Source organism: Lagopus muta, chromosome 3, assembly GCF_023343835.1.
Source record: "Lagopus muta isolate bLagMut1 chromosome 3, bLagMut1 primary, whole genome shotgun sequence".
NCBI lineage: Eukaryota > Metazoa > Chordata > Aves > Galliformes > Phasianidae > Lagopus > Lagopus muta.
In genome coordinates, this window is record NC_064435.1 from 41205913 (window position 1) to 41218388 (window position 12476).

At 39.1% G+C, this 12476-nt stretch overlaps 1 protein-coding gene across 2 annotated transcripts in view; it reads left to right on the forward strand.

Annotated features, from left to right (window-relative positions):
• Window positions 1–12476, forward strand: part of PRKDC (protein kinase, DNA-activated, catalytic subunit) — an 83883-nt gene that overhangs the window by 53044 nt on the left and 18363 nt on the right. For both annotated transcript variants that reach the window (XM_048938537.1, XM_048938538.1), the window contains exons 59-68: window positions 204–419; window positions 661–773; window positions 2745–2876; window positions 4027–4206; window positions 7519–7727; window positions 8140–8278; window positions 9221–9409; window positions 9902–10126; window positions 10397–10505; window positions 11169–11283. In XM_048938537.1, coding sequence (XP_048794494.1) covers window positions 204–419; window positions 661–773; window positions 2745–2876; window positions 4027–4206; window positions 7519–7727; window positions 8140–8278; window positions 9221–9409; window positions 9902–10126; window positions 10397–10505; window positions 11169–11283 — 1627 coding nt within the window. The remainder of the gene's footprint in view (window positions 1–203; window positions 420–660; window positions 774–2744; window positions 2877–4026; window positions 4207–7518; window positions 7728–8139; window positions 8279–9220; window positions 9410–9901; window positions 10127–10396; window positions 10506–11168; window positions 11284–12476) is intronic.

Consider the following 12476-nt stretch of genomic DNA (forward strand, 5'->3'; position numbering starts at 1 on the left):
TTCAAGAGCTTTTATTTTTTAATGAGAAAAAGATTTATTCACATTTTTATTGGTCTGATACACCTTTAATGTTCTGCCTAATGTAGAAGTGCTTCTTGCAATCTGTTCTGCTTATGAACGCTAGGGGTTATGTTTCTAGGGGAGGGAATTCATGTGTTTCATTGAAGTTTACATGTGTTGCTCTTCTATGTTTTTCTTTACAGGCGGTAGAAGTTCTTTTAATTGGCTAACTGGAAACAGCATTGACACTTTGGCAGAGTATACAGTTCCTTCTTCCTCTGAGTCTTTGTCTTCATCCATGCTGTTAGTTAACAAACGGAGTGAAAAATTTAAACAAGCAGCATTTAAACCTGTGGGGCCAGATTTTGGGAAAAAAAGGCTGAGTTTACCTGGAAATGAAGTGGACAGCAAGACTAAAGGTGTGTGGGCCTTACAGTGCAATTTCTACATTACATGTTGGCCCTCTTTGACACTTATTTGGCTGACAGTCTTTTACCATTCTATCTGAGGTTGAATTTTACAGATCTGGTTTCCAGGAGTGTCTGTTGATAGCTGCACGAAGTATGGCAGAAAACTAGGATTGCATTAAGAACTGCTGAATTGCTAAATTGTGAGATAAAAGACCTGAATGCTTAAGGTGGTGTTCCATTTTATGCCTAGGTATAGATGATCGAGCAGAAATTTTAAGACTGCGGAGGCGTTTCTTGAAGGACCAAGAGAAAGTCAGTCTGATGTATGCTAGAAAAGGTGTGGCTGAACAGAAAAGAGAAAAGGTTTGTCATTTCAATTAAGTTTAAAACCTTGAGCCTCGGTCCCATTTCAGTCTTGTTCTTTATCTCTAGAAGTAATTGTATGAAGAAAGAGTAGGTGTAAGGTACTGGTTGCTACTGTGAAAGCTTTAAGAGGTTTTATTAAAAATTGTGCTATTTTTGTGATAAGATCTATATGACAATACTTGAAATGGATACTTGGATGGAGGAAGAATAGAGCTAGATAACACTTTTGTTCTGTAGTGTGCACAAAGTGATTTTACGTGATGGAATCCCTGGTAGCAAAGGGAGATGTTCCCAGTAGGAGCTCTTTATGGTAGTCATTCCAAAAATTAGAAACCCTGAAGTAAGGATACTTCACAGAATTAGTTGAAGAAACTTATCAGTTATCTGAAGGTAAACTCAAAAATGTGATACAGCCAATGGGCTGATGTGAGCTGTTGAGGACTTTCAATCTGAAGGAAGCTCAGTAAGTAATAAGCATTTACTGAGTATTTATTAAAGCTTGGTACAGTATGGGTTTATTAGTTGTTACATATTCATGATTAGTTTAAATAGACTTTAGCAGTTTTTCAAAGGTTTGTGTGACTAAATTAACATGTATTATTGTCCAAAAATTACAGCAGTTTAAGAAGAACAAAGTAACCCAAGATTGAGAGTTAATTTTTGAGACATGCTTGTAATTCTTTGCAGCTGCAGACAGCTGTATTAGTTGAACCTATGTCTGGGAGTACCTATTTTTTGTCAGTTTATTTACTTGTAGACCAAAGTTCCCCTTTCCTCCTACTCTGCAAGAAAAAGAACCTGTTAAAAAAAAATGATCACTCTGACAGTCCAAAAACAAATGAAAAAAATCTGGTGTTCCGCACCAAAAGACTGGAGGAGACCATAAATGTATCCAAGACTCCTTAAACTTTCCAAGAGATCTGTTGCACATAAACACATACGGATCTCTGTGCATTATGTTAGTACCTTACCCCGTAGGTCAACAGGAAAAAGGAGATTCTGAGCAAGAAAGTATTTGGAGATTGCTTTAGGAAAGCCCTAATTTCTTAATTTTCCCCAAGAGATTTGTTCTGGAAGTTTTTTGATAATCATCCCTTTCAAGCTGTGGAATAAGAATGGTCTGAAATGACAGTATCCAAAATGTTTAAAGAGAGTTAAAAATCAAGATATTTTTCTTTCCCTCTTCAGTGTATGCATACATCCACTGTCTGCTGGTTTAACTGGTAAAGGCAGAAATTACAAGTAAAATTCTGGGCTTCAAAATCACTGCTGATTTCTTTTATAGCCTGTCCATGGTGTGAAAAGAAAAGGAAAAAAAAAAAAAAAAAAAAAAAAAGAGTTTTATGTATATGTATTAGTAATTCTTGTTCAATTTAATTGAATTTTTTCAAGCCTCAACAACAGGCAAGACAGCTTTTTAACCACTAGTTTACAACAGTTTTATTACAGTTTGGTTTAAGTTTTATTAGGAAGCAGTTCTTCCAATCATCCTCCTTCCTTTCCCTTCCTATCCCACTGTGTGAAATAAAACAGTCACTTTACCAGCCTCATGTTACTCTGCTCATGTTTGGCCAGGCTCTGAGAACCCTCATCTAATTGCATGGTGTGACTCAGCTTGCAGGCAGTAATTCACTACACTGTAATAGCTCACTGGCTTTCAACAGTAATTATTCTCCATTTAAAAAAATAAAAAAATAAATAAACACTTCAGTACTACGTGTATGGAAGCAGGAACTACAGGACATTAATATTAAATGGCTAAAGTAACTCTGTGGAAGAGACTTTGGAGTTCTTAACTGATTAAGATTATTTTGCATTTAATCATATTTCACCTTTAAAGTACTTGTTTAATAATCATGGCAGAAGCTTATAAAACACTACAAAAATACTCTTGCTTATTATGTCCTGTCCAGATACAGCTCTTTCTAATTAATGACTTTTTTCTTTAACATGAGCTATGCATTTCAGGAGATGAAATCTGAGCTGAAGATGAAGTTTGATGGCCAGGTTACTTTGTACAGAAGTTACCGTGTGGGAGACCTTCCTGACATCCAGATTGAACACTCCAGCCTCATTGCCCCTCTACAGGGCCTTGCCCAGGTCTGTCTGCTTTTCAAATGCCATTTCTGTGTTTTGGTAGGAACAATGAGGTGCAGTTGGGCAGCTGCTTTCAAAATTGTTGTTTTGTCATCAGCCACCATGATGTGTTTTCAAAGAGCCTGTTTTGAGGGACAGTATTTCTCCTGCCCCTGGGCTGGTGCAGCAATGAGAGAAGATGCCTTGTATGTTGCCTCACTTGAGCAATTGAACACAGAGGATCTAGGATATCAGCTGTTGTTGCCTCTGAGTTCCTGGGCTTGAGAAACAAATTAGAGACATTATTGGGAAAGGACATCTCACTGTATAATAACAAAATTGTCACTTTTGTTCTTTCACATGGCTGCAGTGCAGTGGTAAAAGTACAGGTGAAGTTCTGTGGACGTACTGGACTTAGATGAGTCAGTAAAGCTGATCCAGTATTCCTTTTCTTGTCTGGGAATGGCAGAAACTATAAGCTGAACTTATATTTTGCAATGTTTGAGATGTCACAGTATTCCTGATGATCTTTGTATTTGATTTCTTTTGATGGTCTCTTATTTCTGTCTGAAGGGGGAAGTAGTGCAATTGTGAGTTATCTGAACAACTTTAGATCAAGAGTTAGACCAAAGTCCAGTCCTGTGATAGACCACTGTATGGGATTATATTACATTTGCAACAGTGTTCCTGGGTTGAAGAAGTGCCTTTAAATCTCAGATGGTACCATCTGTGTGCATGTACCTCTCTCCACTAGCTCCCTCAATGTTGGGGGCTGGATTTTCTTACACATTGACATTTTCTGGGTTTTTTTGCTTATTTTTCCTAAAGCCCTCTTCTCTGGCCATAAGATGATACAAAGTTTCTGATTTCTGTAGCAGAAATTGTGAATATGTGAAAACTGTAAATTTTCCCTGACCGCCAACGCTCTGGCACAAAGCCTACATTGTCTTCCAGTTTATATGGAAAAATTAAGATAGAATTTGAATTTGTTGTACAGAAAGTCTGAAATAATTGCCAGTACAGAAGCTGGGCACACCAGAGCAATTTTTCCACTCCCAAACAGCATCTATGTAGGGGCTGGGTTAGAGGATGGTTCATATTTCTTAACTTAATTATTATTTTACTGTGTCACAATAAAGTTCAGTGACTGTATTGCTTTTGTTACGATTTACAGAAAGATCCAACATTTGCCAAGCAACTCTTCAGCAGTTTGTTTGGGGGAATTTTTCATGAGGTAGAAAAATCTAAAATTCTCTCTGAGAAAAAAGTCATCATCCAGAAGCTGCTGAAGGACTTCAATAATTTCCTTAGTACAAGCCTTTCTTACTTCCCACCATTCATCGCGTGCATCCAGGTAAATCTTAGTCTGTGACATGAAAGTAGAGGACTATAATGTCTCAGTGTGTGGTAAAACCAGTGGTACACATTACTGAAATTTAGGCAAAGGTGGATGGAGTACTTCAAATATGGCCTTACAGTGGCAAAGTAGAAGGGGAGGATCACCTCCCTTGATCTGCTTGCCTCGCTCTTGTTAATGCACCCCAGGATCCCATTGGTCATGTTAGCCATGGAGGCACACTGCTGGCTCATGGCCAACCTGTTATCCACCAGGACGCCCAGGTCCTTCTCAGAGTTCCTTTCCAGCAGGTCATCCCCTAACCTGTACTGATGCATGAGGTTATTTGTCCACAGGTGGGTGCAAGACTCTATGCTTGATTTTGTTGAATCTCATGAGTGAGGTTCCTCTCCACCCATCTGTCCAATCTGTCCAGGTCTCATTGAATGGTAGCACAGCCTTTCTGAATTGTGCCAGCCATTCTTCCCAGCTACACATCATCAGCAAACTTGTTGAGAGAGTACTTTACCCCTTCATCAGCTGTGAGAAAAATTGACAAAACTATGCAGATGTTGTGGTGCTGATATTTCCCTTTCTGGGTAGTAGCTGTCAGATGGATTGCTGTTAGCATCTCTTGCTTATTTTTCAGCAGCCTTTTCAATTAGGTCTTCTGAGGTAGTTGTTTAGCAATCTTCACTAATGAGGGAAAGGTTTGTTTCTGCCAAAGACTGAGTTGGTGCATCACAGCTTCATCATTGAAAAGTAAACTCATGCCTTTCTGATTTGTTTCTGTGTGCTTCTGTGCTTCTAATGCTATGAGAATATGCTGGCTTGGAATAGTTTGTGAACTTCATATTCTACCCCAAGTTTTAGAAATTAAAAAAGCTTGTCCAAGTGCTGTTACATAACCACTGCCGCTGCATTTAATGTTTCACATCATCTGCGTTGATCTTAGTGCTGTAGCTATCAATCTTTTTTTTTTGAGTGAGAAATAGTAGTTTCCTCTTTCTGTTACTGAAATCTAAACATTCTGGTGATAGATGTCTTTCATAATACAGGAGGAATATCTAGTTCAGACTAGCTTTTCAAATACACAGGCTGCTTCTAAGTACTTGTATTTATACATCTGAGAAAGTGTAATTTGTTGTTTACTTTCTTCTGTGCAGCTGCATAAAAGGTCAAATTCTGTGGGGATATTTCTGGGCTGTCTTGGTATTTTTTGAGCCAGCATCTCACAATAGCTATCTGTTAATATTCCCTTTTGCCATACTCCCTCATTTCCATTATTTGTGTTGCACTATGCTCTCCATTACACTCTATTAAGAAAGCTTTTGTGTGGGGCTACATTTTTACCTGAATAGATGGAAAATCAAAATTCAAAAAATAGGTAAGTTATCAGACAAAAATATGGACTTCATAACAGTGCCTAGAGCATCTCGTTGTCATCCCTACTGAATAAAGAAAGAACAGCAGCTCAAAGGCAAGGCTCAGCTTGTGTATTTGAGCATCCTGCATAACTGTGAGAGGAAGTCTTTTTCCCAACATGGAACAAAGTTTATATTGTTGAGAAGAGAGGGCTGGGAGAGGAAAAGAGAGCGAGCACGTGATGTGGAGGTTGCCACTTTTGTTGGCTTGGCCAGTTGGAAGCAGAGTTTCTGCTTCCTGTATGCCAACAGCATAATAAATATTGGCATGTGTGAGAAAGGCTGCCTGCTTCACTGCGCCGTTCTTGTGGTTGTTTCACTTTTGGTCTTCTACAGGTTAAATTCCCATCAGAGGAGTAACTTGATGACAAAAGGAGCTGTTTCCATCTTCAGGGATAATCTTAAAGTTGTCTGTGAGGCTCTGGGGTTGGTCTTTAGGACAGATTAAAAAACAGCTGAAATACTGAGAAAGAACCTAAATCCGTTCCGTAAGTTTATACAGACTGTGTAGAAATCCCTAGCCTCTGAAGGACGTATCATTGTATATAAATACTTCAGCTATTAGGCTGACTTGGATGTTGTTCCTCCTTGTCTTGAACGTATGGTGCAAACAGAGACAGAAAACACTGTGTGTGAAGCAAAGAACATTCTCTCTGCTTTTAGAAGATAAGCGATGGTACAGTCACCACCTTTGATGTGGGATGATGTCTGTAAATTGTAAGAGTGTTCTCCAGATATACTGTTATATTTGCACAGTTCTTACACTTCTCATATGCATACTTGGTAAAGGGTTTTAGTCTTACCTTAACACAGCTATTCTTAATTTTTTAGGTTGTGCAGTTGGCATTGCATCTCTGATATAACCCTTAAGAGCTGGCAGAGGACTGATATGTGTGTATATATATCTTATGTCTGAAACATGTAGTTGAAATTGCCTGAATAGCATTTGAAGCATATGCAGGCCCCTCATTGAGATCCACATGGTCTGTGACACAGGAAGCTACAAGAAGCTGTTCGTTTTTCTCTCTTGTATTGAGCACAGATAGAATTGGCAGGAGTCTCAGCACTGCAAGATGTGTAATGGATTTCCTTTAGCCAAATTCGTATTTATCTGTTTGCAGTATGTACAGACTGTACAAATATCTGATATATTTGTCTGTATTGGCTGTAATGACTTAAGTATTAAAAAGAAGCTTTGGGTAGCCAGGAAAGTTTATCCTTATGAAAGGGTTATTCTGCAGTTGAACTGATCTTCAAAAGGGTAAAGATTTCAGAAATCCTGTCTTTAAATCAGGCAGGACTAGATGAGCACCAATAAATGAGTCTAATGAGAATCTTCAGGATGCAAAAACAGGGTAAGTGCGTGGCTAGGAAGCATTCATCTTGGTTAATTAGACATTGGTGGGTAGCAAGAATATGCTGTGTACTATGTTAAGGAAGGATAGCAGCTGTGTAGCAGGCGTCGCACTATCATCAAAAAGAGGGAAAGATTCAGACCATGACTGTGTTCATTTCTCTCCTCTTTGCCGCTTTCAGTGTGATTCTTTTTAGAGAATTGTCTGGAAGATCTGTCAGGTGCTGCAGGTTGAAGTGTATGTGCAGAGCAACTGTTCCTTGTTACATCCAGTTTCCTTTCGTGAGGCAGCTTCAGTCCTCACCCTGGAGAGGCAGTGAAGTGCAGGGGTTATTGTCTGTCCTAAGAGCAGCAACAAAGGAAAAAAAAAAAAAAAAAAGGGAATGCTTTTTTTTTTTTCTTTTTTCTTTTTTCAGAGTTGGGAACTTGTGGAAATTTTACTGCCTCTTTTCAGAGTTCACAAAAGGGATAGGTGGCTGGTCTGTGAAAGGTAGCTGTCAGCAACTATACAGTATGTATTAGACCAGGTAGACAACTTGTTTTGTCTTACAGGAGATCAGTTACAAGCACAGAGAGCTGCTGGAGCTGGATTCAGCTAACGTGAGCACGAGCTGCCTTGCAAGCCTACAGCAGCCTGTAGGCATCCTTCTTCTGGAGCACGCCCTGATGGCACTGTCTCCTGCAGAGGAGCCCCCGTCAAAGCGGATGCGTGGCAGGACGGAGCTCCCTCCAGATGTCATCAAATGGCTTGAGCTTGCAAAGTAAATTATTGCTCGAGATAAGTACTCCTGTCAGGTTTGCCTTGTGAAGAACTGCATCTTTGTAGATCCTGGAATTTCTTTTCAGTCTTTCCCTTTGTTAGAATTCAACATGCTTTTAACTTCTTGTTGGTTAATTACTGTCTTTCTGTTAGAGTAATTAGACTTAGCAGATGTTCACCCTGGCAATGCTGCTACACTGCTAAAAACAAAAGCAACAAAACATCCTATCTTGCAATTGCAGGAGTTTCCAGTGTTCAGGTATTCTCCTACAAGATTAAGTTTGTCTACTTATATATGTAATGTTATTGCTGATTGAATGTAGGTTTTTTAAATTTTATTTTCAGTAGTTTATATTTGCATTGATTTACCTCTGTTCAACTGATTAAAAGCTTTCCCTTCTCCTTGTTGATAGGCTTTACCGGTCTCTGGGAGATTATGATGTCCTTCGTGGTATTTTCAGTGGTAAGATTGGGACTAAGAAAATTACACAGCAAGCATTGCTGGCAGAAGCAAGGAGTGATTATGCTGAAGCAGCTAAATGTTATGACGAGGTAAAATGACAACAAGAATGCTTAGTTTCATAAATCTTTCTCATGGCTTAAAGCTAAGAAGCCAAAACTGAACGTTTTGAGAACGAGCATATTGTTCAAAATGTCCTTCTGTTTGATTGATGGTTAAGTCTGTAATGATGTGGGAACAGATGCCACAAGCAGTCACAACGGAGCAGAAAGCATGCCGCTCTTTAACTCGTTGTTACAAAGCTTCATATCTGTCCTTACCTCATTGCAGCCTTCCAGTACTTAAAGGGAGCTTATAAACAGGAGGGGAGTCAACTCTTCGAAAGGATAGGTAGCAGCAGGACAAGAGGAAATGGTTTTAAGTTTAACAAGGCAAGGATTAGGTTGGATGTCGGGGAAGTTCTTCACAGAGAGAGTGGTGAGGTGCTGGAACAGGCTGCCTAGAGAGGTTGTGGATGCCCCGTCCCTGGAGGTGTTCAAGGCCAGATTGGATGGGGCTCTGGGCAGCCTGGTCTGGTATTACATGGGGAGGTTGGTGGCCCCGCCTGTGCTGGGGGGGTTGGAGTTTGATGATCCTTAAGGTCCCTTCCAACCCAGGCCATTCTATGATTCTTGCCTAAGCAGACAAGTAGAACTCCATGGGCATGCTACCTTTGTGAGAGCAAACTGCCTGTGTTCATGGCAGATCTCAATTGTGGGTACAAATAAAGAAGGAACTCTTATCATTCTTTTAAAGACTTTTCAGAAATGCGGGTTTACTGAAGATGGCTATCTGAAATGAATTTTTATATAAATATTATTTCAATCCTGACTACCTTCAATTTTCTGCATTTAATATTGCTGCCACATTCTGGCAAATGGATAAATGTTTTTATGAGAGATGATCAAGTATTCTGAAGTTATTTGTGACTTGATCAGAAGCTGACATGATTTAAAACTCTGTGAACCTTCCTGTCCCTTAAATTGATTCCCTAGGCACTTTCCAAAGAAGACTGGGAAGATGGGGACCCAACTGAAGCAGAGAAAGACTTCTGGGAACTTGCATCTCTGGAATGCTATGACCACCTCACAGAGTGGAAGTCTCTGGAGTATTGTGCTACTGTTAATATTGACAGTGGTAAACCTCCAGACTTGAGCAAAACATGGAATGATCCATTTTATCAGGTGTTTACAAATTATTTTGATACTGCATTACTGTCTCTGCACGGATACAGTAATGTGATTGTGGTTAGAATTCAGTTGTGTAATTTGGATTAATTTAATTATGGAAGTTAGCAGAGATCCTTACACGTAAATATTAGAAGCAGTTACTTCTGTTATTTTTAGAATGTTTCATTTTGACCTAGAATCTATGGCTGATCATACAGTGCCAGGTTTAACTGCCACTGCTGCTGACACTTACCTGTGTCACTTCTTCTCTTGCACATCTTGAGAGTTAGCAGATCACTGGTACAGAGACTCACAGTATTTACTGAGTACTTCCAGAGCCTATCAGAAAAGGCTGCCTTTGATCTGTTTGCAAATTGAAATGTATCTTCAGGGAATTTAAGAAAACAGTTGAAAATATTATCATATATTTTATCCGCCACAGATAAGAAAAAGTTGATCATCTAATATTTGGTGCCTAGAAATAAAGCCTACGTTTTCACCTTCCAGGAGACATATCTGCCCTATATAATACGCAGTAAGTTGAAGCTACTGCTCAATGGGGAAAATGACCAGACTTTGCTGACTTTCATTGATGAGGCAATGAAGACAGAACAGAAGAAAGCTCTGATAGAAATGCATTACAGCCAAGAACTTAGTCTACTTTACATCCTGCAAGATGATTTTGACAGAGCCAAATATTACATTGGCAACGGCATGCAGATCTTCATGCAGGTAAAAATCGCTGCTGCTCTTGATGTGATTTTTCTGTATAAACGTAAGGAACAGTGAAACTTGTTGCTGTTGCTGCTACTAGATTATATGCTTCTATACTTGCTTAAAGCAGACCCGTTTTCAGGTTATAAGTCTATTAAATAACTCACAAAAGATTTGATTGTAGAGCATATTCTATAGTAGCATAAGATGAATAGTTTGCAGAGCATTGAATAGACCATGTTGTAAATTCTGTATATGAGATCTTTTATTGTGTCCTTTGCCTTTCAGAGCTATTCCAGTATTGATACTTTGTTATACCAAAGTCGAATGAGCAAACTGCAGTCTGTACAAGCTTTGACAGAAATACAGGATTTCATCAATTTTATGACCAAAACAAGTAAATATATATTAAGTTTATTTTGTTTCCATTGTATTGAATAGTTCTGATTTTCTGAATTTGTAATTTGTCTCCATGCTCAGAGGACTGAGCTCCTGTTTGAGGGAGCATGGGTCTGGAATTACTTCGTACTGTCTTCTTGACAGAGAACTATTGTAGTTGTGTAAGATAGGCTTCAAGGTCATTTGGTGTTCTTTTCAAAGCTTTATTAGCCTAGCTGTTGTCATAAAAGTATCTCTTTAAATGAGGAAGTAATGAACTAAGGTTTTTGTTGGTGTCACTTCTGGTAGCAAAGCAGTTAGCAGGGGTAAAAGATAGATGAAATATGTCATTTATAGTTACTGTGGTTGGCATGAAATATTAATTCATGCATATAAATATAATTATATATTAAATTAACAGTTCCACTGTATTCCAGCATACTTCCATATTGAAGGTAGCTAGTGCTGGTGATTTGCAGTGACAGCTGACCTTGATGTCCATGTTGAATCTTCTGTGCTGCAGCAATAACCAAAAATATCAGCACAAAATAACGCGTTTAACGCAAATTCAGAAATGCAACTGCACTTTTGGGGTTTGATTATTACATTTTGTGTGGGTCTAGGGCCTTTTTCATGCTGTTTGGATCTAGATGCTTTTAAAGTATTCCATGTTGATTTCTAGGTAACTTAACTTCACGGGCTAAATCCCTGAAGAGACTTCTCAGAACTTGGACAAGCAGATATCCAGATGCTAAAATGGATCCCATGAACATCTGGGATGATATCATTACAAATCGGTAAGATGAGATTTTCAGTGAGCATAAATTCTGTGTGACTATTGACTTCTGAGAGATGCTTTTTCTAACACGGCTTGTTTACAAGGAGGGTGCCACCGATCCAGTGTATTCCTTTCCTTTTAAGTGATCTTATCAGCTTTATAATGGGTTGCTTTTTGTGAGACTAACTCATGATGGGAAAAAAAAAAAGGAGTTTCAGAAGCAGATGGAGAATAAACAATGTTTTGATAAGGAAACAAGTGTTACTTAAGGCATTTTTTTGCATCAGCAACTACATACACAGTACAAAAATGCTGACAAGAAGTCAAGCTGTCCCACTTCAGCAGCTCTCGAACACACCCGCATGTAGTTGAGTAGGTTAGCTGTATTTAACTCAATATATCACCACCCAAAGGGCTCATACGTTATGGATAAAAATGCTTACGTACTCTGTGGTCAGTGTTAAAGTTGGGGAGTGTGCAAGAGAAGATCAGCCCTATCACACTGCATACTTCTGATGTTTATAGGAGGGTTAATGACCACTGCAGTGACCAAGGCAGTAATCTGCTGCACAACTGATGCTAGAAAGAACAAAGTTTCTCTAGAGGCTGTTGTGGATTAGCTCCAAAGAAACAAATGTTTTTTCACATCTGAACGTTTTCTGTTCTCTCCATGGTATTCATCTCCATGCCAATCCAGCCTTCCTGTGCAGATTTAGTTTTTCACTTTTTGTGGAGACAGTTTATTTAACAGCTCTTCTGATACCCTTTGGGCACTAATTTACTGTCTCTTGGGCTCAGGAAAGCATGGATATGGAAAGAGCTTATATTAGTTAAATATGAAGAAGAGTGCATGGAGTAGTGCTCTGCTTTACAAAGTCTCAAAACATTTGATTTGCATGGTTGTCAGTGTCTTAAACAGTTCTATATGCTGTTAGAAATAATTTGCCACAAATTAGTTAGAAAAGATGTGCCTTTATTCAATGCCAAGGCCTGCTCCTGACTGAAGTAGTGATTGGACAAGAATGGCCTCAAGTTGCTCCAGAGGAGGTTCAGGTTGGATATTAGGAAACATTTCTTCTCTGGAAGAGTGGTCAGTGGCACAGGCTGCCCAGGGAGGTGGGAGAGTCAGTCACTGTCCCTGGAGGTGATCGAGAAACGTGGAGATGTGGTATTAAGAGACACGAGTTAGTGGGGAAACGGTAGTGGTAGCTG